General features: G+C 45.2%; 1 protein-coding gene across 1 annotated transcript in view; it reads right to left on the reverse strand.

The window, feature by feature from the left end:
- Positions 1 to 16,502: 16,502 nt before the first annotated feature.
- PSMB1 (proteasome 20S subunit beta 1) overlaps positions 16,503 to 23,133 on the reverse strand; it is a 20,076-nt gene continuing 13,445 nt past the window's right edge. Inside the window, exons 5-6 of the mRNA XM_040239089.1 lie at positions 17,723 to 17,829; positions 16,503 to 16,790 (exon numbers count right to left, since the gene is read on the reverse strand). Of these exons, the coding sequence (XP_040095023.1) occupies positions 16,605 to 16,790; positions 17,723 to 17,829 (293 nt within the window). The 3' untranslated portion in view covers positions 16,503 to 16,604. The remainder of the gene's footprint in view (positions 16,791 to 17,722; positions 17,830 to 23,133) is intronic.

The following is a 23,133-nucleotide window of genomic DNA, read 5'->3' on the forward strand; positions in this document are numbered from 1 at the left end:
AGGAGAACCCATCCGGAGCCTTACGAATGGCTGAGAAAAGGAGACAGTCTGAAGGCAAAGGAGAGAAGGAGAGGCACGCCCATCCGGATGCAGAGTTCCAGACAGCAGCAAGGTGAGATAAGAAAGCCTTTGAAGTGAACAACGCAAAGAAATAGGGGAAAACAATAGAATGGGAAAGACTAGAGATCTCATCAAGAAAATTAGAGATATCAAGAGAACATTTCGTGCAAAGATAGGCACATAAAGGACAGAAATGGTATGGACCTAACAGAAGCAGAAGATATTAAGAAGAGGTGGCAAGAATACACAGAAGAACTATACAGAAAAGATTTTAATGACCTGGATAACTATGATGGTGTGATCACTCACCTAGAGCCTGACATTCTGGTGTATGAAGTCAAATGAGCTTTAGGAAGCATTACTACAAACAAAGCTAGTGGAGGTGATGGAATTCCAGCTGAGCTGTTCCAAATCTTAAAAGATGATGCTGTTAAAGTGCTGCACTCAATATGCCAACGCCTTTGGGAAACTCAGCAGTGGCCACAGGACTGGAAAAGGTCAGTTTTCATTCCGATCCCAAAGAAAGGCAATGCCAAAGAATGTTCAGACTATCGCACAATTGCATTCATCTCACACACTAGTAAAGTAATGCTCAAAATTCTCCCAGCGAGGCTTCAACAGTATGTGAACTGAAACTTCCAGATGTTCAAGCTGGTTTTAGAAAAGGCAGAGGAACCAGAGATCAAATTGCCAACATCTGTTGGATCATTGAAAAAGCAAGAGAGTTCCAGAAAAGCATCTGCTTTATTGACTACGTTAAAGCCTTTGACTGTGTAAACCACAACAAACTGTGGAAAATTCTTCAAGAGCTGGGAATACCAGACCACCTGACCCGCCTCCTGAGAAACTTGTGTGCAGGTCAGGAAGCAACAGTTAGAACTGGACATGGAACAACAGACTGGTTCAAACTTGGGAAAGGAGCACTTAAATTTTATGCAGAGTACATCATAAGAGATGCCAGGCTGGATGAAGCATAAGCTGGAATCAAAGTTGCCAAGAGAAATATCAACAACCTCAGATATACAGATGATAACACCCTATTGGCAGAAACTGAAGAAGAGCTAAATTGCCCCTTGGTGAAAGGGAAAGAGGGGAGTGAAAAAGCTGACTTAAAATTCAACATTCTAAAAATGGAGATCATGGCATCTGGTCCCATCACTTCATGGCAAATAGATGGGGAAACAATGGAAGCAGTGACAGACTATTTTCTCGGGCTCCCAAATAACTGCAGATGGTAACTGCAGCCATGAAATTAAAAGACACTTGCCCCTTGCAAGGAAAGCAATGACAAACCTAGACAGGGTAGTAAAAAGCAGACACATTTCTTTGCCAACAAAGGTCCATATAGTCAAAACTATGGTTTTTCCAGTAGTCATTTACAGATGTGAGAGCTGGGCAATAAAAAAGTCTGAGTGCCAAAGAACTGATGTCTTCAAACTATGGTGCTAGAGAAGACTCTTGAGAATCCCTTGGGCAGCAAGGAGATTAAACCAGTCAGTCCTAAAGGAAATCAGTCCTGAATAATCATTGGAAGGACTGATGCTGAAGCTGAAGCTCCAATACTTTGGCCACCTGATGGGAAGAGCTGACTCATTGCAAAAGACACAGATGCTGGGAAAGATTGAAGGCGGGAGGAGAAGGTGATGACAGAGAATGGGATGGTTGGATGGCCTCAGTGGCTCGATGGACATGAATTTGAGCAAGCTCTGGGAAATGGTGAGGGACAGGGAAGCCTGGAGCGCTACAGTCCGTGGGGTCACAAAGAGTTGGACATGACTAAGCAACAGCAATGATATAAAGGTAGAGCCAAAATGGAATATCCAAATACAGGGCCCACAGATAAAATCAGGCCTGTAGATGTTCAAGCTTTAGGAACTCAGAGTCACAAATTCACAGTATGTCCTTTTTTGGGGGGATCTCAGTTCCCTGACCAGTGATTGAATCTGGGAACCTGGGCCCCAGCTATGAAAGCCCTGAGTCCTAACCACTGGACTGCCAGGGATTCCCGCACAAACTCTTATTATAAGTGGGAACTCTTCTGACTTGCTGCCTCGTAATCACTATTTAAATTTTAAACTTGAGGTGAAGATGGAAAGTTTGGTTTGAGTTTTGTAAAAATATAAAACATACAGGCAAACCATACACATACAGAAATCTGAAAAGAAGTAAATAAAAATACTGAAAGTTGATGTTGATAGTGGGATTTTTTTTCCTTCCTTTTTCAGTCACTCAGTCGTGTCCAGTTCTTTGTGACCCCATGGACTGCAGCACGCCAGGCTTCCCTGTCCTTCACTATTCCCAGAGCTTGCTGGAACTCATGTCCGTTGAGTCAGTGATGCTATCCAACCATCCCATCTTCTGTTGCCCCACCTCCTCCTGCTTTCAATCTTTCCCAGCATCGGGCTGTTTTCCAGTGAGTCAGCTCTTGTCCAGTCCTAGTTAATTGTCAGGGTTGATTTCCTTCAGGATTGACTGGTTTAATCTCCTTGTTCTGCAAGGGACTCTCAAGAGTCTTCTTCAGATAGCCCACATTTAAAAAAAAAAAAAGAAAAGAAACCATCATAAAATAGGACTTAATATTTGTAACTTTATAAGCCTCCTTGTATGAAACAGTTCACAAACCTGAAATAAATCTTAGGTTGACAAACTCAGTTTGAGGGTCTGAAAATATAGTTCCCGTATCATGCCAGGCTATTCGTGAGATTTTGCAGGGTATGAGCTACCAAGCAGCAGAAGTGAGAGGAGCTGGCCCCAAATCTGAGGGCCATTTACAGCTAATTGACACCAAGGTACCTTGGAGAGTGTTCGGGGACGGAGGCCAGCAGGGGCGCACGCCTGGCAGAGAGGACGGGCTCGACAGAAGGCCCTGGCCAGCTGCAAAGCCCTGCACCCTAACCTTGCACAGAAGCTGCTGCCGCCTAAGCTCAGAAACAGTGCTCGGTTTGGAGTCAAGCTCCCAGCGGGATGGGAGGAGAGGCCGGTGCAGCAGCTCCTCAGACTTCCTACCACCAAGGATTCTTTTTATCTTTCCACCCCATCCCCCCATTGACCCCCATCCCCCCAACACCCTATGTTGGGAAGTTTTTTCCTTACAAAGTTGCATTTAGTAACAAAGAATTCTTCAAGACTCAAAGACATTTATAGCTTCCAGTGAAAATTTTATGCAAGAAAGCCCTGAGTTAGTTTAATTAATTATTTTAACAAGTATTTATTCAGCAGTAGTGCTAGACATGGATGGAGAGACAGAGTGCAAAGGGGTGAGGTCTCTGCCCTCCAGGGCAGCAGCCGGAGGTCACCACGCAGTGAGCAGGTACCCCTCTCAGAGCAGAGCTACTGCGCAGGGGGAGATGGAGGGAGATGAGGGGAGGGAGGAGGCTAGAGCAAGGCGGGGTGGTTTCCCAGAGGCACCCTGAGCTGGAATTCGAAGGGTTTGAAGGAGGACAAGTAAGAGTTTCTAGGCAAATAGATGGGGTGGGGCTGTGGGCCCTAACAGCCTGAGGCTTAGTCACAACTGCGATTCACTGAGGACTTGCTGTGCAACAGGCTCTGGGCTAAGTCCTTACGTCACCTGCTCCTCCTTGGGAGGAAGCACCAACATTTCACACATTTCTCAGGTAAGGACGTCTGAGCCACATGGCTGGGAAGTGATGGACTCGACTCCAGAAGGCAAGACACTTCGTTTCTGCCCAGAAACTGATGTCACTTGGGCAACATGCAATCCCCCAGAGGATTCCTTCTGAAGGTGAAGGTGACAATGAGCTGGTGTCACGGGGCCTCCCTGAGGACATCCCCAAGTGGGTGCGACATGTCACCTGCCACCCAATTCCAGATCAGAGAGACAAGAGGACACTCTTGAAACTTAAAGATGGTTTTAGTTTAAGGAAAATAAGAGAGAATATTCAGGTAATTATTTGAATTTAATTGCTCTTCAGAGCGGCCCAAACAAATACAAACAGGTTTACAAAGGCTTTACATAGACTGTGGATGCCTGACTCATGGCTGGCTATTAAGGGAAGCTCAAGACGACCAGGCTATTTTGAGGCCAAGCTCTGGGAGGCACCCTCACTCTCTCTCAAACCATCCCCTTGGCGCTTTCAGAGAGAAGCCGCCTGTGCAGCCCACTGCCTGACCCTCCTTTTAAGCCTGCGAGGGATCTGAGCCCTGGCGTCAAGGAGCAGGCGGCCAGCTGGAGCTCAAGGAGTCACCACTGCAAACACCTGGGCCTCAGTTTCTTCTCTGGTGGCTCAGCGGGTAGAGCATCTGCCCACAATGCGGGAGACCCGGGTTCAATTCCTGGGCTGGGAAGATCCCCTGGAGAAGGAAACGGCAACCCACTCCAGTACCCTTGCTGGGAAAATCCCATGGACAGAGAAGTCTGGTAGGCTACAGTCCATGGGGTCTCAAAGAGTCGGACACGATTGAGCGACTTCACTTTCACTTTAAGTTTCTAAAAGGGAACCTTATCACCTAGCCTCCCATAAGGGGTACCAGTCACATGGACTCTCTACCCCGACGCCTGGAGGAGTCGTCTTCATGGGCCGGAACAGAGACTCAGATGGCAGGTTCCCTGAGGCCCGCTCCCCAAACAGCCCAACAGGAGCAGTGAAGGTGAAGGCAGAGGGGGGGCCATTCTGTCACCCACAGAATAATGTAGAAACGAAGCTGGTGCCCACAAGCAGGCATGGAGGCAGAGTGTGGACGCAGGGGCTGAGCTGTAAGAAGATTCACAAGAGTGAGCAAAGCACCCTCAGTCCAGGGGACTGACTGTCCAGGGAACAGACAGTCTGGGAAGTTCGTTCGACAAGCAAGTGCTATTTACATTATAACACAGAGCAGGGTAACATGAGAAAAGCCTGTTTAAAAACAAAGAACCAACAAGAAAACCTTGGAAGAAAATGCACTGCCCTGAAGCAGGAATTGAGATGTGATGGCGCTTCCTGTGGCCCAGGGGCCAGGCTGGGTGGATGAACCCCCATTGCTGGAGTTGTTTGTGCAGAGACCAGGTACCCTCCACCCCAGGGCAGGTGGAAAGAAACATCTGACCCGCACAGCAGAAGGCTTTTAAAGCTCTGCCCAATCTTAGTTTGAGACCTACGATTGAAAGAAGGCTGTGGCTTTTTTAGAAACCGAAGTTTATCTTCCAATGGCGTAAACCAAAGCAGTCAGTGACACTCAGATATTTCATCAGAGTAGATTACTATTTAAATAATAGCAACAGGTCAAATTTGCCGATCTAAGCAATGGTAAGATATATAAACTTATCAATAGATTACTCTGTTGATGAAAAATTGAACTGAATGTGATCATGCTTCTAAATCTCAATGCCAATTTATAGGAAAAGTCAAAAACATAAACTATAGGAATTCAGTCAGCAATCACCAGGAAGCGGGGAACTCTGCAGTACAGATCACCCAGTTTCTGGACAACTGAGTTTCAAGAAGCTGAGAAAGAGACTGAGAGAGGTTGATGCCCAGAGAGAGACATCGTCGAGAGAGGAAGATGGAGAGATTGGTTCCAGATTTGAATGAGCTATTTTGAACATAGCACTATTGAGGAAATTTGAACATAGACTGGAAATTTGGCTGAGAAGTTATACTTAAGAGACTTCCCAGGTGGAGCAGTGGATAAGAATACACTTGCCAAAGCAGGGGTCCTGGGTTCCATCTCTGACCTGGGAAAATTCCACCTGCCACAGAGCCGCTGAGTTTGTGGGCCACAAACAGGGAGCCCGCCCTCTGGATCCCCCGGGCTGCAATTACCGCATCCGCGCTGCTGCTCCTGGAGCTGAGGGCCCAGAGCCTGTGCTCCAGGGGAGGAGCCGCCACAGGGTGCAGCCCAGACGCCAGGTGAGCTCAGCACAACAAGAGAAAGCGCACGCAGGCAACGAAGACCCAGGACAGCCAAAAGGAAAAAAAAATGTTTAGGAAATTGTATTTAATCTTTAAAAATATGATTATGAAACTGTAATTATATTTTAAAATATGATCATTATCTTTTCAGTTCAGGTCAGTCGCTCAGTCGTGTCCGACTCTTTGCGACCGTAAGAACCGCAGCACGCCAGGCCTCCCTGTCCATCACCAACTCCCAGAGTCCACCCAGACCCATGTCTATCGAGTCGGCGATGCCATCCAGCCATCTCATCCTCTGTCGTCCCCTTCTCCTCCCGCCCTCAGTCTTTCCCAGCATCAGGGTCTTTTCCAATGAGGCAGCTCTTTGCATGAGGTGGCCAAGGTATGAGTTTCAGCTTCAGCATCAGTCCTTCCAGTGAACACCCAGGACTGGTCTCCTTTAGGATGGACTGGGTGGATCTCCTTGCAGTCCAAGGGACTCTCAAGAGTCTTCTCCAACACCACAGTTCAACAGCATCAGTTCTTTGGTGCTCAGCTTTCTTCACAGTCCAACTCTCACATCCATACATGATCACAGGAAAAACCATAGCCTTGACTAGACGGAACTTTCTGCTTTTGAATATGCTGTCTAGGTTGGTCATAACTTTCCTTCCAAGGAGTAATCGTCTTTTAATTTCATGGCTGCAGTCACCATCTGCAGTGATTTTGGAGCCCAGAAAAATAAACTCAGCCACTGTTTCCACTGTTTCCCCATCTCTTTCCCATGAAGTGATGGGACCGGATGCCAGGATCTTAGTTTTCTGAATGTTGAGTTTTAAGCCAACTTTTTCACTCTCCTCTTTCACTTTCATCAAGAGGCTCTTTAGTTCCTCTTCACTTTCTGCCATAAGGGTGGTGTCATCTACATATCTGAGGTTATTGATATTTCTCCCAGCAATCTTGATTCCAGCTTGTGCTTCTTCCAGTCCAGCATTTCTCATGATGTACTCTGCATATAAGTTAAATAAGCAGGGTGACAATATACAGCCTTGCCGTACTCCTTTTCCTATTTGGAACCAGTCTGTTGTTCCATGTCCAGTTGTAACTGTTGCTTCCTGACTTGCATACAGATTTCTCAAGAGGTAGGTCAGGTGGTCCGGTATTCCCATCTCTTTTAGAATTTTCCACAGTTTATTGTGATCCACTATCTTTTAGAGGGCTGAAAAATTTACAGATGAAGTTATAGGACTTCTGGGATTTGCTTCAAAATACTTTGGGGCGTGTGGGGTTGGGGAGGGAAGGGGATATCATAACTGTGGTCAGGAGTAATTACTGCCGTGAGTCCAGGATGCACAGGGTTCGTAACATGGTCTCCCAACCGCTTTTGCATGCATTTGAAATGTTCTATAATAAAATACGTGAATGAATGAGGCATTTGAGGAATTCAAGGAAAAAACAGTTTGTACCTTGTAATAAACCAAAGCATGCTGGCATATTTTGAGGCTAACCGCTCTGGGGAATTACCAAATCCAGGCAGCAGCACTCATACCCATGTCAAATAGAAGACCCAGAACAGGAGGCACCCGAGTGCCAGGAGGGCTCAAAACCTGCTGTAAATTTTGAGCAAATGAAGAGCTCATATCAAAGTTTGTCCAGTATAAAATAAAAAACATATTTTTCTTACAAAATTATGAGGGAAATGGAACAATAAACTTCACCAAACTTCCTGATTAGTTTAGATTAGTAATTGTTTCCTCTGATTTGTGAAAACCATTAAAAAAATGTTTGTTTCTTGTTTTTGAAGTGTTGATGTTTGACGTTACTGCAAATTTCCAGTGGAATAAAAACAGGCATTGGTGATTTTCCCTGGAGTTTTTCTTTAATTTTTGTGTGGCAGACATGTTGCCTGTCAGCATTTATTACCACGTTTTTTAAGTGAAACTCTACACTCTTCAATATCATTTCCTTTATTAGAATTTTGTAATGTGTGCTCAAGGTTAAAACTTGTTTCACCTTTGTGAAGCCTGAAGGAAGTCAGAATTCTCTGTGATTTTCTCCAGACAACCAGAGACTTTGTGCACGTCTTTCTAAAAAGGCTGGGTTTTCAGCTTCATAATTGAACAGATAAGATAGTATCCTGGTCATGCCATCACCTAACTGCCTGAAAATCCTCACACACAGCAGGTATGTGCTCTGCAATTAGCTCCATCCTGGCCCTATCTACCCCCGCCCTGATATTTATGGCTCTTGAAAACAACAGTCTTTATTAGTTACTAATTAGGGAATGATCAGGTGTATCTCTTGATGTCAGCATGGCTGGCTAAAAGCGAGATACTCTGTCAAACAAACAAACTTTTTGCCAGCTCAAACCAATTTACCGACTGGATTCTTTTCACTAGGCGTGTTATCAGGTAGCATCCAAACTCAAACTATGCTGAGGAGGTTGGCAAAAATGGAAAAGGAATCCTTACACATAGAATTCTAGAGTTCCCAAACTTTGACCTCAAACTTACTTTTAATGATAAACGGTCATTACGGAGACCTAAAGGTTCACAAGGAACCCACAAGTGGGAAACGCCCTCTGGCGTTAAAGCCTCTCAGAGCCGCAAGTCCAGGAGCACGACGGCTGGCAGGCCTCCTGGAGGTCTCCACATCTACAACCTGCACGCTCCAGAGATTTGTACATAGCACTCCTCCCAGGAAGTAGTGGTGGCAGAGCTGGACTTCGAGATGGTCTCCCGAGAAGCCAAGCGGCGTTTCCGAGTTTGTGGGTGGATGCTGTCAGCACCCTAAATGAAGAGGGAGAACAGCACATCATCGCCACCCGAGCTCTAGGCCGGCCACGTGGTTCTCCACCGCCAGTTCAAAAGCAAATGAGACTACCAGAAGGAAGAAGCGAATCCAGGTGCAGGTTTTGAAACAGTTAAAAGTAAGTGTTAGGAAAGAAAAACAAAACTAAATAGATACTCTTAGAACTTCTATTACAAGTGCTAATATTTGCAAGACAGCCTTGAACTGAACTATTCGGTCAGACCCTACATTACAGCATGTTTCAACCTTTGGCTTAGAGAATGTGATCATTATAATGACAGACTTTCCTTTTCCCTTTTTAAACTTTTTCCAGTTAAGGCAGGTCAGCCTCAGGGTTACCAGGTTTCTCTCTGAGCAAAAGAGGAGAAAGGCAAAATTACCTGTGATACTCAAGGAAAACAGAAGTATTCCTTGCCAGTGGCAAAGGAAAGCAGTACAGGCCAACTCTTATTAAACCAAAGGCATTAAATTTAATGCAAGAAAAACAAGTCTTTTCTTGCATTTTCTTTGGGGTGTAGTTACTACTTGAAGTAAGCAGCCTACTTGCTGGGATTTAGAACTTCATTAAGTGGAGATTGTGCTCTCTGTGGGTATTTTCTACCATAAGCACCTATAGAAACTCTTCAACCAAGGGTCTGAGCAGAAGGGTAGACTCAGGTCCTCAAGAGTGTCATAACATCACAGTCCATTTGAAAGAACAGACTCAAGTACAAGAAATAAAAGGATTTGCTGGTGGCAGAAAACAAAGAAAACCCAGAGAGGGCCCAGGAGAATAAAATGAATGCTGAGTCTTAATTTCAGCTCTGCCACCAGACAGCTGCCTGAGTAAACCCCAGAAGTTCCCCTGTTTCCAAAGAAACTGTCTTTGATGTTTTCTCCCTCCCACCCACACACCTTGCCCAGGACCTCCAGTACAGATCACTATTTACCAACTTTCGATTTATCTCTGCCAGTACAAATTATTACCAACTGTGCTGGTTTATGTGAGTGGTGATAGAAGCAAGGTCCGACGCTGTAAAGAGCAATATTGCGTAGGAACCTGGAATGTCAGGTCCATGAATCAAGGCAAACGGGAAGTGGTCAAACAAGAGACGGCAAGAGTGAACGTCAACATTCTAGGAATCAGCGACCTAAAATGGACTGGAATGGGTGAATTTAACTTAGATGACCATTATATCTACTACTGGGGGCAGGAATCCCTCAGAAGAAATGGAGTAGCCATCACGGTCAACAAAAGAGTCTGAAATGCAGTACTTGGATGCAATCTCAAAAATGACAGAATGATCTCTGTTCGTCTCCAAGGCAAACCATTCAATATCATGGTAATCCAAGTCTATGCCCCAACCAGTAACGCTGAGGAAGCTGAAGTTGAACAGTCTTATGAAGACCTACAAGACCTTTTAGAACTAACACCCCAAAAAGATGCCCTTTTCATCATAGGGACTGGAATGCAAAAGTAGGAAGTCAAGAAACACCTGGAGTAACAGGCAAATTTGGCCTTGGAATGCAGAATGAAGCAGGGCAAAGACTAATAGAGTTTTGCCAAGAAAATGCACCGGTCATAGCAAACACCCTCTTCCAACAACACAAGAGAAGATTCTACACATGGACATCACCAGATGGTCAACACCGAAATCAGATTGATTATATTCTTTGCAGCCAAAGATGGAGAAGCTCTATACAGTCAACAAAAACAAGACCAGGAGCTGACTGTGGCTCAGATCATGAACTCCTTATTACCAAATTCAGACTTAAATTGAAGAAAGTAGGGAAAACCGCTAGACCATTCAGGTATGACCTAAATCAAATCCCTTATGATTATACAGTGGAAGTGAGAAATAGATTCAAGGGCCTAGATCTGATAGATAGAGTGCCTGATGAACTATGGACTGAGGTTCGTGACATTGTACAGGAGACAGGGATCAAGACCATCCCCATGGAAAAGAAATGCAAAAAAGCAAAATGGCTGTCTGGGGAGGCCTTACAAATAGCTGTGAACAGAAGAGAAGTGAAAAGCAAAGGAGAAAAGGAAAGATATAAGCATCTGAATGAAGAGTTCCAAAGAATAGCAAGGAGAGATAAGAAAGCCGCCTTCAGAGATCAGCGCAAAGAAACAGAGGGAAACAACAGAATGGGAAAGACTAGAGATCTCTTCAAGAAAATTAGAGATACCAAGGGAACATTTCATGCAAAGATGGGCTCAGTAAAGGAGAGAAATGGTATGGACCTAACAGAAGCAGAAGATATTAAGAAGAGGTGGCAAGAATACATAGAAGAACTGTACAAAAAAGACCTTCACGACCCAGATAATCATGATGGTGTGATCACTCATCTAGAGCCAGACATCTTGGAATGTGAAGTCAAGTGGGCCTTAGAAAGCATCTATGAACAAAGCTAGTGGAGGTGATGGAATTCCAGTTGAGCCATTTCAAATCCTGAAAGATGATGCTGTGAAAGTGCTGCACTCAATATGCCAGCAAATTTGGAAAACTCAGCAGTGGCCACAGGACTGGAAAAAGTCAGTTTTCATTCCAATCCCAAAGAAAGGCAATGCAAAAGAATGCTCAAACTACCACACAATTGCACTCATCTCACATGCTAGTAAAGTAATGCTCAAAATTCTCCAAGCCAGGCTTCAACATTACGTGAACCGTGAATTTCCTGATGTTCAAGCTGGTTTTAGAAAAGGCAGAGGAACCAGAGATCAAATTGCCAACATCCGGTGGATCATGGAAAAAGAGTTCCAGAAAAACATCTATTTCTGCTTTATTGACTATGCCAAAGCCTTTGACTGTGTGGATCACAATAAACTGTGGAAAATTCTGAAAGAGATGGGAATACCAGACCACCTGACCTGCCTCTTGAGAAATCTGTATGCAGGTCAGGAAGCAACAGTTAGAACTGGACATGGAACAACAGACTGGTTCCAAATAGGAAAAGGAGTACGGCAAGGCTGTATATTGTCACCCTGCTTATTTAACTTATGTGAAGAGTACATCATGAGAAACGCTGGACTGGAAGAAACACAAGCTGGAATCAAGATTGCCAGGAGAAATATCAATAAGCTCAGATATGCAGATGACACCACCCTTATGGCAGAAAGTGAAGAGGAACTAAAAAGCCTCTGGATGAAAGTGAAAGAGGAGAGTGAAAAAGTTGGCTTAAAACTCAACATTCAGAAAACAAAGATCATGGCATCCGGTCCCATCACTTCATGGGAAATAGATGGGGAAACAGTGGAAACAGTGTCAGACTTTATTTTTTTGGGTTCCAAAATCACTGCAGATGGTGATTGCAGCCAAGAAATTAAAAGACGCTTACTCCTTGGAAGAAAAGTTATGACCAATCTAGATAGTATATTCAAAAGCAGAGACATTACTTTGCCGACTAAGGTCCGTCTAGTCAAGGCTATGGTTTTTCCAGTGGTCATGTATGGATGTGAGAGTTGGACTGTGAAGAAGGCTGAGCACCGAAGAATTGATGCTTTTGAACTGTGGTGTTGGAAAAGACTCTTGAGGGTCCCTTGGACTGCAAGGAGATCCAACCAGTCCATTCTGAAGGAGATCAGCCTGGAATTTCTTTGGAAGGGATGATGCTACAGCTGAAACTCCAGTACTTTGGCCAGCTCATGCAAAGAGTTGACTCATTGGAAAAGACTCTGATGCTGGGAGGGATTGGGGGCAGGAGGAGAAGGGGACGACCGAGGATGAGATGGCTGGATGGCATCACGGACTCGATGGACGTGAGTCTGAGTGAACTCCGGGAGATGGTGATGGACAGGGAGGCCTGGTGTGCTGCGATTCATGGGGTCGCAAAGAGTCGGACACGACTGAGCGACTGAACTGTGCTGGTTTATCTCCTGTTTTTCCACTTTGATATGAGGACAAGTCAACCTTCCTCCAGGTTATGAAAAGGATTCACCATGAGGCCCAGGGCTCTCACAGGAGCTCAGCAGTCTGCACTGGGAGATCGTGGACCAGCAACCACTTCCTTCTAGAATGCCAGGCCCCCAGCTGTGGGATACCCAGCCGGACAAGACAACACTGCCATCCGGTGGTCTTGGAGAGTGGCCTGCAGATCTGACGTCCATTGAAGAGTGAGGGTCTCACAGCCTCCCTGGACCACAGCCAACTCCTCTTCTAAACGCACAGGGTCCCCCCCTCCCGCCACCCCGAAGCGTCTCACTGCAGAAAAGGCACAGGCTCTGCGTGTGCTTGAGGACAAGGTGCGAAATCACACCCTAGGTCACCTACACTTTCCAAGTCAGCCCTGTGGGCATCCATTCACACCCCATGTTTGATTTCTGTTGTTTTCGTTTTCCCAGGCTGTTTTCTTGAATAGAGGTGTTTCCATTATAGAAAAAACATTTTCAAAGATGAATACACACTCCATGGAGCCACTCAGACTAGGGAGAGCCACATGGGCAGCTGGTCTTACGCAAGCAGAGAACAGACGCCAGCATCTGCTCAGAGAGGGCCACGGTGGCCGGGGTTATCAGAGCCCTTCCTGCGCTGGATGTACTGAGTCTCTGCAGACACGCTGGGAGCCCCTCGCTGTCCAAGAGAGAAAACAAGCCCCCGGGGCCAACAGGTCTCCCCTACCCTCCGTCCTGATCTGCAGCTCTCCTTGCTTTCAGGTTCCCAGTGGCCCAAACTGTCCACGGGCATAGCTGCCACCTCCTCTGTGGGTGGAGCCTAAACATCCTTCCCACCGCTAGGTGTGGGCCTGTGACTGCCAACTCAGGCAGATGGGCAGTGCTGCCTTTCTGTACCCCTCTGATGGGTGTGGCGGTGCCTTCAGCTCTGCCAGACCCTCTCCAGCGGCTCCTAGCTGCTGTGCTGGGTGTAGGGAACTCAGCCCCCTGCAGCCATCGCTAACGTGAGCGACCTGGAGGTGGTGAGGCTGGCAGGAATGCCCTCACGCCCCCGTTTGTCGCTTCCAATCCGGCTGAGTTCCCTTTACACCCACTGTTCCTTCCCAGGAGCCTTTGCCGCACTCGGGCTTCAGGCTCCAGCACCAAACACTCATGGGTCATCTAACCAGCCCCTCTTAACTGTACAAGGTCAAACCGCTAGTCAGTCCCTCATTAAAAGTCTCCTGGGGCTTCCCTTGGAGCTCAGTTGGTAAACAATCTGCCTGCAATGCGGGAGACCCAGGTTCAACTCCTGGGTTTTTTAACTGTGTTATGTGTCACCTGGGTATTAGTTTTCTAACGCATATTCTCACGTCCCAGTCCAGAAACTAGGCCAGTATGTCTGGGGTGGGCTCAGAAATTATTAACAAGTGCTCTATGTAATTCTAAGATGTTGTTGTTGATCAGCTGTTGAGTCATACCCAACTCTTTGGGATCCCACGGACTACAGCACACCAGGCTTCCCTGGCCTTCACTATCTCTGAGTTTGCTCAAACTCATGTCCACCGAGTTGAAGATTCCACCCAACCATCTCGTCTCCCTCTTCTCCTCCTGCCCTCAATCTTTCCCAGCATCAAGGTTTTTTCCAGTGAGTCAGCTCTGATATACGGAAGCATTTAGTCACATCTTGAAACTCACAGAGGGGATGGGAGATCCTGGAATCAGAAGGGTTCTCCTAAATAACAGGTACAGAAAAACAGCTGGAAAACCCTTCAGGGAAATGACTGAGACATTTTAGAAATAAAGACCATTTTCCTCCAAGTAATTCACATTCCTCTCAAGTAGGCTTGCACGGTCACCGTCTCAGCCTGCTGCCTTCACAATTACAGCAGGAAATGTAGGCCCTGCTCGTAACAGGCTCAGCTTAGCCAGCATCACCCCACTGGGCAACCAGACTGCAAACAAGCATCTCTGCTCTGACAATGAAAGAAAAAACCAACGTGTGCACAACATTCCAATTCAGTGTATGTAAATCAAGCCATGGCTGATGCCTCCAGAGTGCTGTTTTCCCCCAACAATTTCCAATATTATCAGATTCTTTCAATTCTGTGCTGCAGGCAGGAATGTAACTCATCTATAAAGTCAAGCCTCAACATAATTGAGCTTTCTAACTGGAATCTTGCATGCACGCTAAATTGCTCTGTCGTGTCTGACTCTTTGCAACCCCCATGGACTGTAGCCCACCAGGCTCCTCTGTCCATGGGATTCTCCAGGTAAGAACACTGGAGTGGGTTGCCATTTCCTCCTCCAGGGGATCTTCCCGACCCAGGGATGGAACCCGCATCACTTATGTCTCCTGCATGGCAGGCGGGTTCTTTACCACCAGTGCCACCTGGCTCTGGAATCTTAAGAGTCTGGCTAACTGTAAAAGCAAATTACTCCTCCAACCTATCAAAGGCTAAAAGGCTGCCTTTTCCAGTGAGCACGTGTAACTGAATAAAATATAAAAGCCACTCAAGCAACTAGAGTCAGACATAGCTCTAGGAGGTTTCACGTCTAGCACACTCTGGACAAGGCCTTCAGGGAAACCACGTTTAGTCTAGAGGAATATTAGGCTGAAATACTTTGCACCTGATGGTTGGGGGAAAATGGTCCTAGAAACCTTGGGAGGTGAAGACCTAATAGAAAAGTTTAGGTACAAATTTATATAATTTTAAGTAGTGAAAAATTAAATCTCAAATCAACAGAAAATCCTTTGAAACAAAAAATAAAATATACCTATAGCTGACAATTTTAATGGCTAATTTTATGTCAACTTGGCTGGATCACAGGGTTCCCAGATATCTTGCTAAGTATTATTTCTGGGTGTCTGTGAGGGTTTCTGGATGAGATTAGCATTTGAACTGGATGAGTAAAAGGTTGCCCTCCCCAATTTGGGTGGGCATCATCCACTAGTTTTCTCTTCATGTTGAGCTGGGACCAGTCTTCTCTTGTCCTTGGGGACAGGGTCTCACACCCATCAGTTTTCCTGGTCTCAGGCCTTTAGACACGGACTGGAATTCATACCCACATCCCCTGGGTCTTGAGGCTGCAGACAATGGGTAATGGGAACGTCTCAGCCTCCAGAACCATGTGAGCCAGTTACTAATAATAAATCTATATCCTATTTCTTCTGCTTCTCTGGATAACTGATATAATAAAGATGACAAATACATTTTGAATGGGAGAGTCTGGTTTTCAGTTGTGATGTTGTAAGAGAACTGAATGAGATGTCACCAATGCACTCTGCTGCCTAGGACAGAGTATTCAACAAGTATTTCTTGAACAAAACTTCAAATATGCATCCACTAGGGGTTTTTGATCATTTAAATTAACGGAAAGTCAACAGTAAAATTCCATTTTTCTTAGCCCACAAAGCAAATCACACCCCCTACCGTAATAATTTGCTCAACATTAAAAAAGTTACTCCAACATTATATGTAATAGAGTTAAAACGTACTTAATAGTTCTAAGGCAAAAACTTTAGCTCTATCCAAGTTTAGCTCTCAATTTTAACATTTAATTGTTTATAACAATTACTGCAGATTGCTGGCAAAAGTCCATATAAAGGGCTATTTGCTTTTACAATTTTCTTCTGTTTTTGGTTGACTTGAAGATTTTCCTCTAAAACAGCCATTCCAGGGATGACAGATCTTAGCATACTCTACTTATGGTAACTAACGTCTCAATGAAACTGAGACAGTTAAAGGTAATCTGTCCATCAACGCAAGCTAGGTGGACTAAGTAAACTGTAAACATGGGTTTTGTAAGATGGGCTATCATAAGATGATGAACTGACCAAGACTCCGCTTAGCTCTGGATGACAGGAAAATATAAGAATGAAGAAAATGAAAGGAAACAGAAATTCTATTTCCTAGTTCTGTCCTGGAAGAAGACAAGTTATAACAAAATAAGTGCTTGGGGTTTTATTTTTTAATAAAACAAGTTAGTCCAACAGTTTCAAGGTACAAACTTAGCCAGTTTTGAGTGGATGAGTGACAAGGGCCCAGAAGTCAGTCCTTCCGCAGAGGAATGGTCTCCTCCCTGATGCCCTCCTTGGTCACGATGCAGACCCTGAGTGCGTCCCCAGTGTACACGTCTCTTTCCGCAGCAGAGATGAAGACGTCTTTCACAAGTCGCATGGCTCTGTCCAAGGACAGTGGGACATGCTCCACATTCTGCATGTTCTTAAAACCAACCTAGTGGGACAGGAGACTTGGATGAGGCATCTTGCCATCGTGCAAAGGAGGCCCAGTCTCCCCCAGAGCTTCCACAGGCCTCAGGGGGCAGAATGAATACGGCACACAGATGTAACGTGTCCCCCAAGTGCAACGCTGCTAGACCTGGCTGAATTACCCACCTGGCACCTGACAAGCACCCACTAAGACAAAGTCCCCACTTCTGAGAAGCACGCAGTAGAGGGTTAGACACACGAAAGCCAAGCATGGTTGCAGAGTGTGCTGACACTAAGAAGAAGGTAGAGCCAGGAGAGCCTCCTGCAGGAAATGTATTTGAGTAGAGGAATCCTAACAGATAAACTGGAGTTAAAGGATGGAGTCACATTACAGATGGAGGCGTGGAGACCGGTAGGCACGTCATTTCAAGGATCTGAGTGGAATACAGAGAGACAGGAAATGTGGTAGGTAAGCAGTAAGCAGAAGTGACTGCACACATTTCAAACAAGCGAGGAGGAGGAAACAGCGAAGGAAGCTAGGAGGCAAAAAGGACATTAGGAAATTAACACAAGGATCCAGGCAAGATGCCATGCAGACACGAATGCAGCCAGCAGTAACAGAAAAGGGGAAAAATTAAAATATACACAGAAGTTAGAAGACAAAATGGGGCGACAGAAATGGAGAGACTGGGGGAGAAATGCATCTTCATGATCTCCACATAAAAATGGCAAAAGGAGAAGCAACACCGGACCGACCACTGTGGACAGAAGTGCCCGAGTCAGGAGAGCAGGAGAGCCTGCAGAGTAGAGACAAGAAGGCGGGGGAGGCCAAGCCGCCAAGCCAGCTTGGCAGTAAGTGACCAGAGCCTCGATTTCTCGGCTCCCCCAGCTAATGAAGAGAAGACAAAGGAAGGCGCTGTGGGTTCACCCACCACCTCTTGGATGCAGTCTCCTTACCTGGTTGTCAAGCAGGGGCTGCAGCATGGCGCTGGCTGAACCTCCAGCCTTGAACGAGTCTCTCTGATAGGACCCTACTGGGTCAAAGCTGTACACGGCTCCCTTCCCTTAGAGAAGAAAAGTCTCCGTTAGAGTGCTTCCTGACAACATTCCCAAATTCTGGTAAAATAACCCTAATCAGAGTATGACACAGCATGGACTATCAACTTGGCCAAGATTTAAAAAGCGTGGTCTACTCCTCCCCTCTCCTCAGAACATAGCTGGAGGCCCTCCTGCCCGCTTCTGCCCACGACAGCATTTGCCACAAGGAGCTTCACACTCTTCAAGCTGCTGTCACCGACTACCGCGATGGGGCTTCCCGTGCACATGGGGTGTCAGCAGTCACAGCTGCTGCTCTAAGTTCTGCACCAAACTCCTCACAACATTCCTAGAAAACTAACTGGTGCAGCTGCAGTGAGGAAATGCATTTAAAATTTCTCCTCGTGCTAAATACAAGCAGAACACAAAAAACTTATTATGTGTTTTTAGACTAATGGTAAGCACACTCTATAGCATCAATACTATAAAAAAATCAATTTAATAAAGAAGAAATTCCAGAAGAACACAAATATCACATGTAAAAGGCTAGACTTGCCTAAAATGTAATCACTTGTTTTATACTAGCAGTACTTTTTTGGGGGTAAGAAAAACAGAATCTGAGTACACACATTCTTATCATGACAGTTAGAGACCTGTCAGGGGGTAAGTAAATGGGTTCTCAGGCTCTCCTGAAGTAAGTATAAACTGTCATGCCACTGGAGTCAGAATCCATCAAACTATAAAAGTATGTACCCTATGATCCAGCAATAATTTCACTTAGAGAATTAAAATTTACCTACAAATAATGCTTATATAAACACACAAAGCAGTATGTACAGGATCATTGATTTATCTTTGAAAGATAAAAAACTTATAAGCAACCTAAAATCCATTAGCAGAAAATGTTATGTCCACCATAGCAACGTACAGCCTAGGAAGCAGCTGTGGGACACAGCCACAGGACGTGCCAAAGGAAGAGCTCTGCAGTGAGCACGGCACAGCCTCACTTTCCTTTACAGGCATTAAGTAAGCGCATACACATTCACACAGGCACAGAGACGCGCAGAAAGCCTAACAAGGGAGCCGCACTTAGTCATCTCTGTGGGGTTAGAGACAAGGCAAGGGAATCAATTTATAAGCTCTCCTATTGACTTTATTACAAATAACACGTCACTGTAAAGAGAACTTTTAAAAACAACTGTGTTCTGAGTGTGAGAACTCATGAGTCATTTATAAAGCATGACTTAAAAACTAATAGATTCATGCAGAATTCTGAAGAATTACATAAACATTACCCTAAGCCTAATAACCCCACCAAGAAGGCAGCATCTGAGAAAACCTGAAGAAGTGTTCTGCTAGAAGTAAGCTTGGAACAAGAACCCAGACTGCAGCAAGCTCGCTCACCAACTTCAACACATAAGCAAAGGGCTATGAAGGACAAAATCAAAGGATAAAGGATAAAAAGACAAAGGATAAAACCAAACCTCGTGTTATCTTTCACAAGGCCAACAGGCCACAAGTAAAACAAGGCCCAAAAAATTTACCCAATGGTAGGGGGCTTCCTAGGTGGCTCAGTGTAAAGAATCCACCTGCCAATGAAGGAGACACAGGTTTGACCTCTGGGCTGGGAGGATCCCACATGCTGCAACCAAGCCCGAGGGCCACAACTACTGCACCTGCGCGAAAGAGCCCAGGAGGCCATGCGCCCCGGGGCCTGCGCTCCACCCAGGAGAAGCCACAGCAGTGAGAAGGCCGAGCACTACAACAAAGAGCAGCCTCCACTCGCCACACCAGAGATGAGCCCACACAGCAGCAAGGACCCAGCAGAGCCAGAATTACAAACATCAATAAATAAAATCACGTGTAAATAAATAAAATCACATGTGTAAGTAAACAGAATTACAAACATAAATAAATAAAATCCATATGTAAATAAATAAAATTACATGTATAAATAAAAATCACATATGTAAATAAAATTACAAACATAAACTCACATATGTAAATAAATAAAATCACATGTATAAATAAATAAAATCACATATGTAAATAAATAAAATTATATATATGCAAAAAGATTTACCCAAGGGAAGCTAAACTCAGAAAACCACACACAACAGCTTTGAGGAAAATGAAAAGAGTAGAATATGTCCAAGATCACAGCTTCCAAGACCCCTTAGAAAAAGCAAGAGACATTTGTAACATAAGCTGAAAACAGTTGTTATAAATCAGCAAGAAAAAGACTAACCTGTGCGTAAAGGAACAATCGATGACTAATACATGGGTCAGTCTCCAAAAAAGAAATGAAAAAGGCAATAAACATGAAGACACCCAAACTCAATAAAAACAAAGAATACAGACAAATTATAACAATGTGTTTACTAGGTAAAGACCTTCAAAATGTGTTAAAATTCTGATACTGGTTAGGACGCCAAAGCAAAACAAGAAAACCTCAAAACAAAAGACAAAAATGGTACTCTCGCCCCTGCTGATGAGTGCAGGACCCTTTCTGATGGGCAAGCATGTGGTATCAGCAGAACGGAACACAGATATTCTCTGACCCAGAAACTCAACTTCCAGGAATTTTTTCCAGGGAGATAAGCATAATAGGAGAAGTACACAAAAGTTTACGTCCAGGGAGGCATAATATCGTTTCTGTTAAGGAAACTGGAAACAATGTAAATGGCTCTCAGAGGATTAGGGGGGAAACTCTGGTGCAGCTCTACCCCACGTGTTGGCCATAAAATCACCACCCACACCTTTATCCACCAGCACAAATCTACCCCATGACAATACATCAACTGTACAGTCAAGGAAAAACGTGCCAACTACGGCCTGCTCACACAGTGCACAAGCATATGTGCATACCAAGAAGCTTAACAGTGATCACCTCCAGGGACAGGCCTTGGGGGAGTCCCACTTTTATCTTTGTATCTTCCAATACGATTTGACTACTTCTATAAGCATTACTGTTTCCGTTATAGAGAAACCAAAGTCCTCGTTAACTTGGGGGAGATTCCTTTATAAAGGAGGTCATGATTGCAACTGGGGAGGTGAAGGCGCAGAAGTCAAGCAGCAGCTGCCGCTGTGCTCAGTCAGCTGTCGCCCCAGGGTCCTGAGGGTCTCTCTTAGGAACGCGGCCCACCTCCAACACAAAAGACAGGAGACAGTCTCAACACTCAACAGAGGCTCTGGACTTGGAAGCACAAGGCTTAGGCACAGACAGAGTAAATTCAAGAACAGAAGTGTTGGATGGAGAGCTGATGAGCTACTCCGCCACACGCCTTTATGAACACATTTTGATTATCACTCTTCAGTACAAATGGACAGCCAAACTCAAAAGCAATGTGAAGGAAGCCTCCAACATAGAAGAGCGCAGCCAAAATAAACAAGACCAAAAAAGCAATCTGATAAAATGCAGGGAACCTTTCAAAGGAAGTACCCCCAAATCTAGCCGCAACAGGATACTTAAAAAAAAAAAAAAAAAAAAGGAGCTAGTAAGTAAGAAAAAGCTCTTGGAAATTAATGATGGAGGAAACAGAAAGAGTTCAGTGAAGAACGAGGCACTGAAGTTGAGAAAATCTTCAGAGCAGAACAAAAAGAACCCAAACAGCCAGACAACATGTGGGGGAAGTTTTTTTTTAATAGCAAAAAACAGTAGGATAGAGAAAAGACTCTAAAAGCAAAGACTCAAAAAGGTCCTCTGATAGCTTTCTTCAGAAATTTCTCTAGCAATGCACTCCACTAAACAAGGAAATAAACCAAGAAAGAGGAAAGGATGGGAGTGAAAGCGCTCAAGACTGTCCTGGGAAACAGGAAAATAAGGCAAAGGACTATTTCACTACACACAGAAATTCCTCTTAGGAATAAAAATCAAATTAAACCAGACGAGATTAGGAGAAAGAAAAAGGTTAGAAAAGCCTGAGAATACCACCAAAGCAAGCTAGAATGGTGGCACGTGGAAATCAAAGCCCTAGGACTCTGAAGTCAAACAGACCCACCCCTGAGCTCTGCCAGTCAGAATTCATGAGGTTCTCCAATCAGTGACACAGACACCCTCAAAGCCACTGTCTGCCTGCTGAAATCCAACAGCAGCTATTATTCATGTTGGTGAAATCTGAACGCACTAGCCTCACATTCTAATCAAACATGATTGAAGTTAAAAAAGGCGCCAGAGGAGATCGTGCGTGTTCAGGGAGAGTAACAGAAACACACGTTACCCTGTGTAAAATAGACAGCTAACGGGGATTTGCTGCATGACACAGGGAACTCAAACCCGGGCTCAGCAACAGCCTAGAAGGGTGGGAGGGTAATGGGTAAATGTTGATGTTTCGTAGAAACCAACACAATACTGGAAAGCAATGATCCTTTGACTAAAAATCAGTCAAAAAAAAAAAAAAAAAGGGCACGAGAAGCCTGCTGGGTATTAGGCAAGCTAACCTGTGGCTAGAATTACTCAGGTTAGGGTGACTAATTTCTATTCACCATTTCTATGCTTTATATTTTCTCTGTTTTTACGTATGAAAGCCTGAAAACGCTATGTCAACCTAAAGTGATCAGAACAGACCCATATGTCACAGAAGGGGTGGGGTTGAGAGAGAAAGGGAGAACAAAGGAAAACACCTGTGAACAGGAATGGACAGGAGTAAAAACGAGAGAGAGAAGAGGAAGAGAACCTGACTCCTTCTGACCCAGAAACCTTCCCTCTCGGAAAGACAGACTTGGGTTTCCCTGGTGGCTCAGTGGTAAAGAATCCACCTGCCAATGTAGGGGTACATGGGTTTGATCCCTGATCCGGGAAGATTCGACGTATCTCAGAGTAACTAAGCTCATATGCCAAAGCAACTGAGCCTGTGCTTCAGCGCCCGGGAGCCACAACTCCCGAAGCCCGCACACCCTAGAGCTGGTGCTCCGCGATGAGAGAGCCCACTGTGACGAGAAGCCTGCGCACCTCAGGGCAGATCAGGCGCCACTCACTGCACCTGCAGAGAAGCCTGCTCAGCAACAAGGGCGCAGCACAGCCAGAAACAAATAAAGAGTTTTAATAAAACAAAGACAGATATTCCAACCGTGCTCTCCTCAGACACTTCTGTGCCTTCTCTTCACAATCTCCATGCCTGTGCTTAGTGCCTCAGTCGTGTCCAGCTCCGTGCGACCCCGTGGACTGCAGCCCACCAGGCCCCTCTGTCCACGGGATTCTCCAGGCAATACCGGAGTGGGTTGCCATTTCCTTCTCCAATGTATGAAAGTGAAAGGTGAAAGGGAAGTTGCTCAGTTGTGTCCGACTCTTAGCGACCCCCTGGACTGCAGCCCACCAGGCCCCTCTGTCCACG

Source organism: Oryx dammah, unplaced genomic scaffold (assembly GCF_014754425.2).
Source record: "Oryx dammah isolate SB20612 unplaced genomic scaffold, SCBI_Odam_1.1 HiC_scaffold_4, whole genome shotgun sequence".
NCBI classification, from domain to species: Eukaryota; Metazoa; Chordata; class Mammalia; order Artiodactyla; family Bovidae; genus Oryx; species Oryx dammah.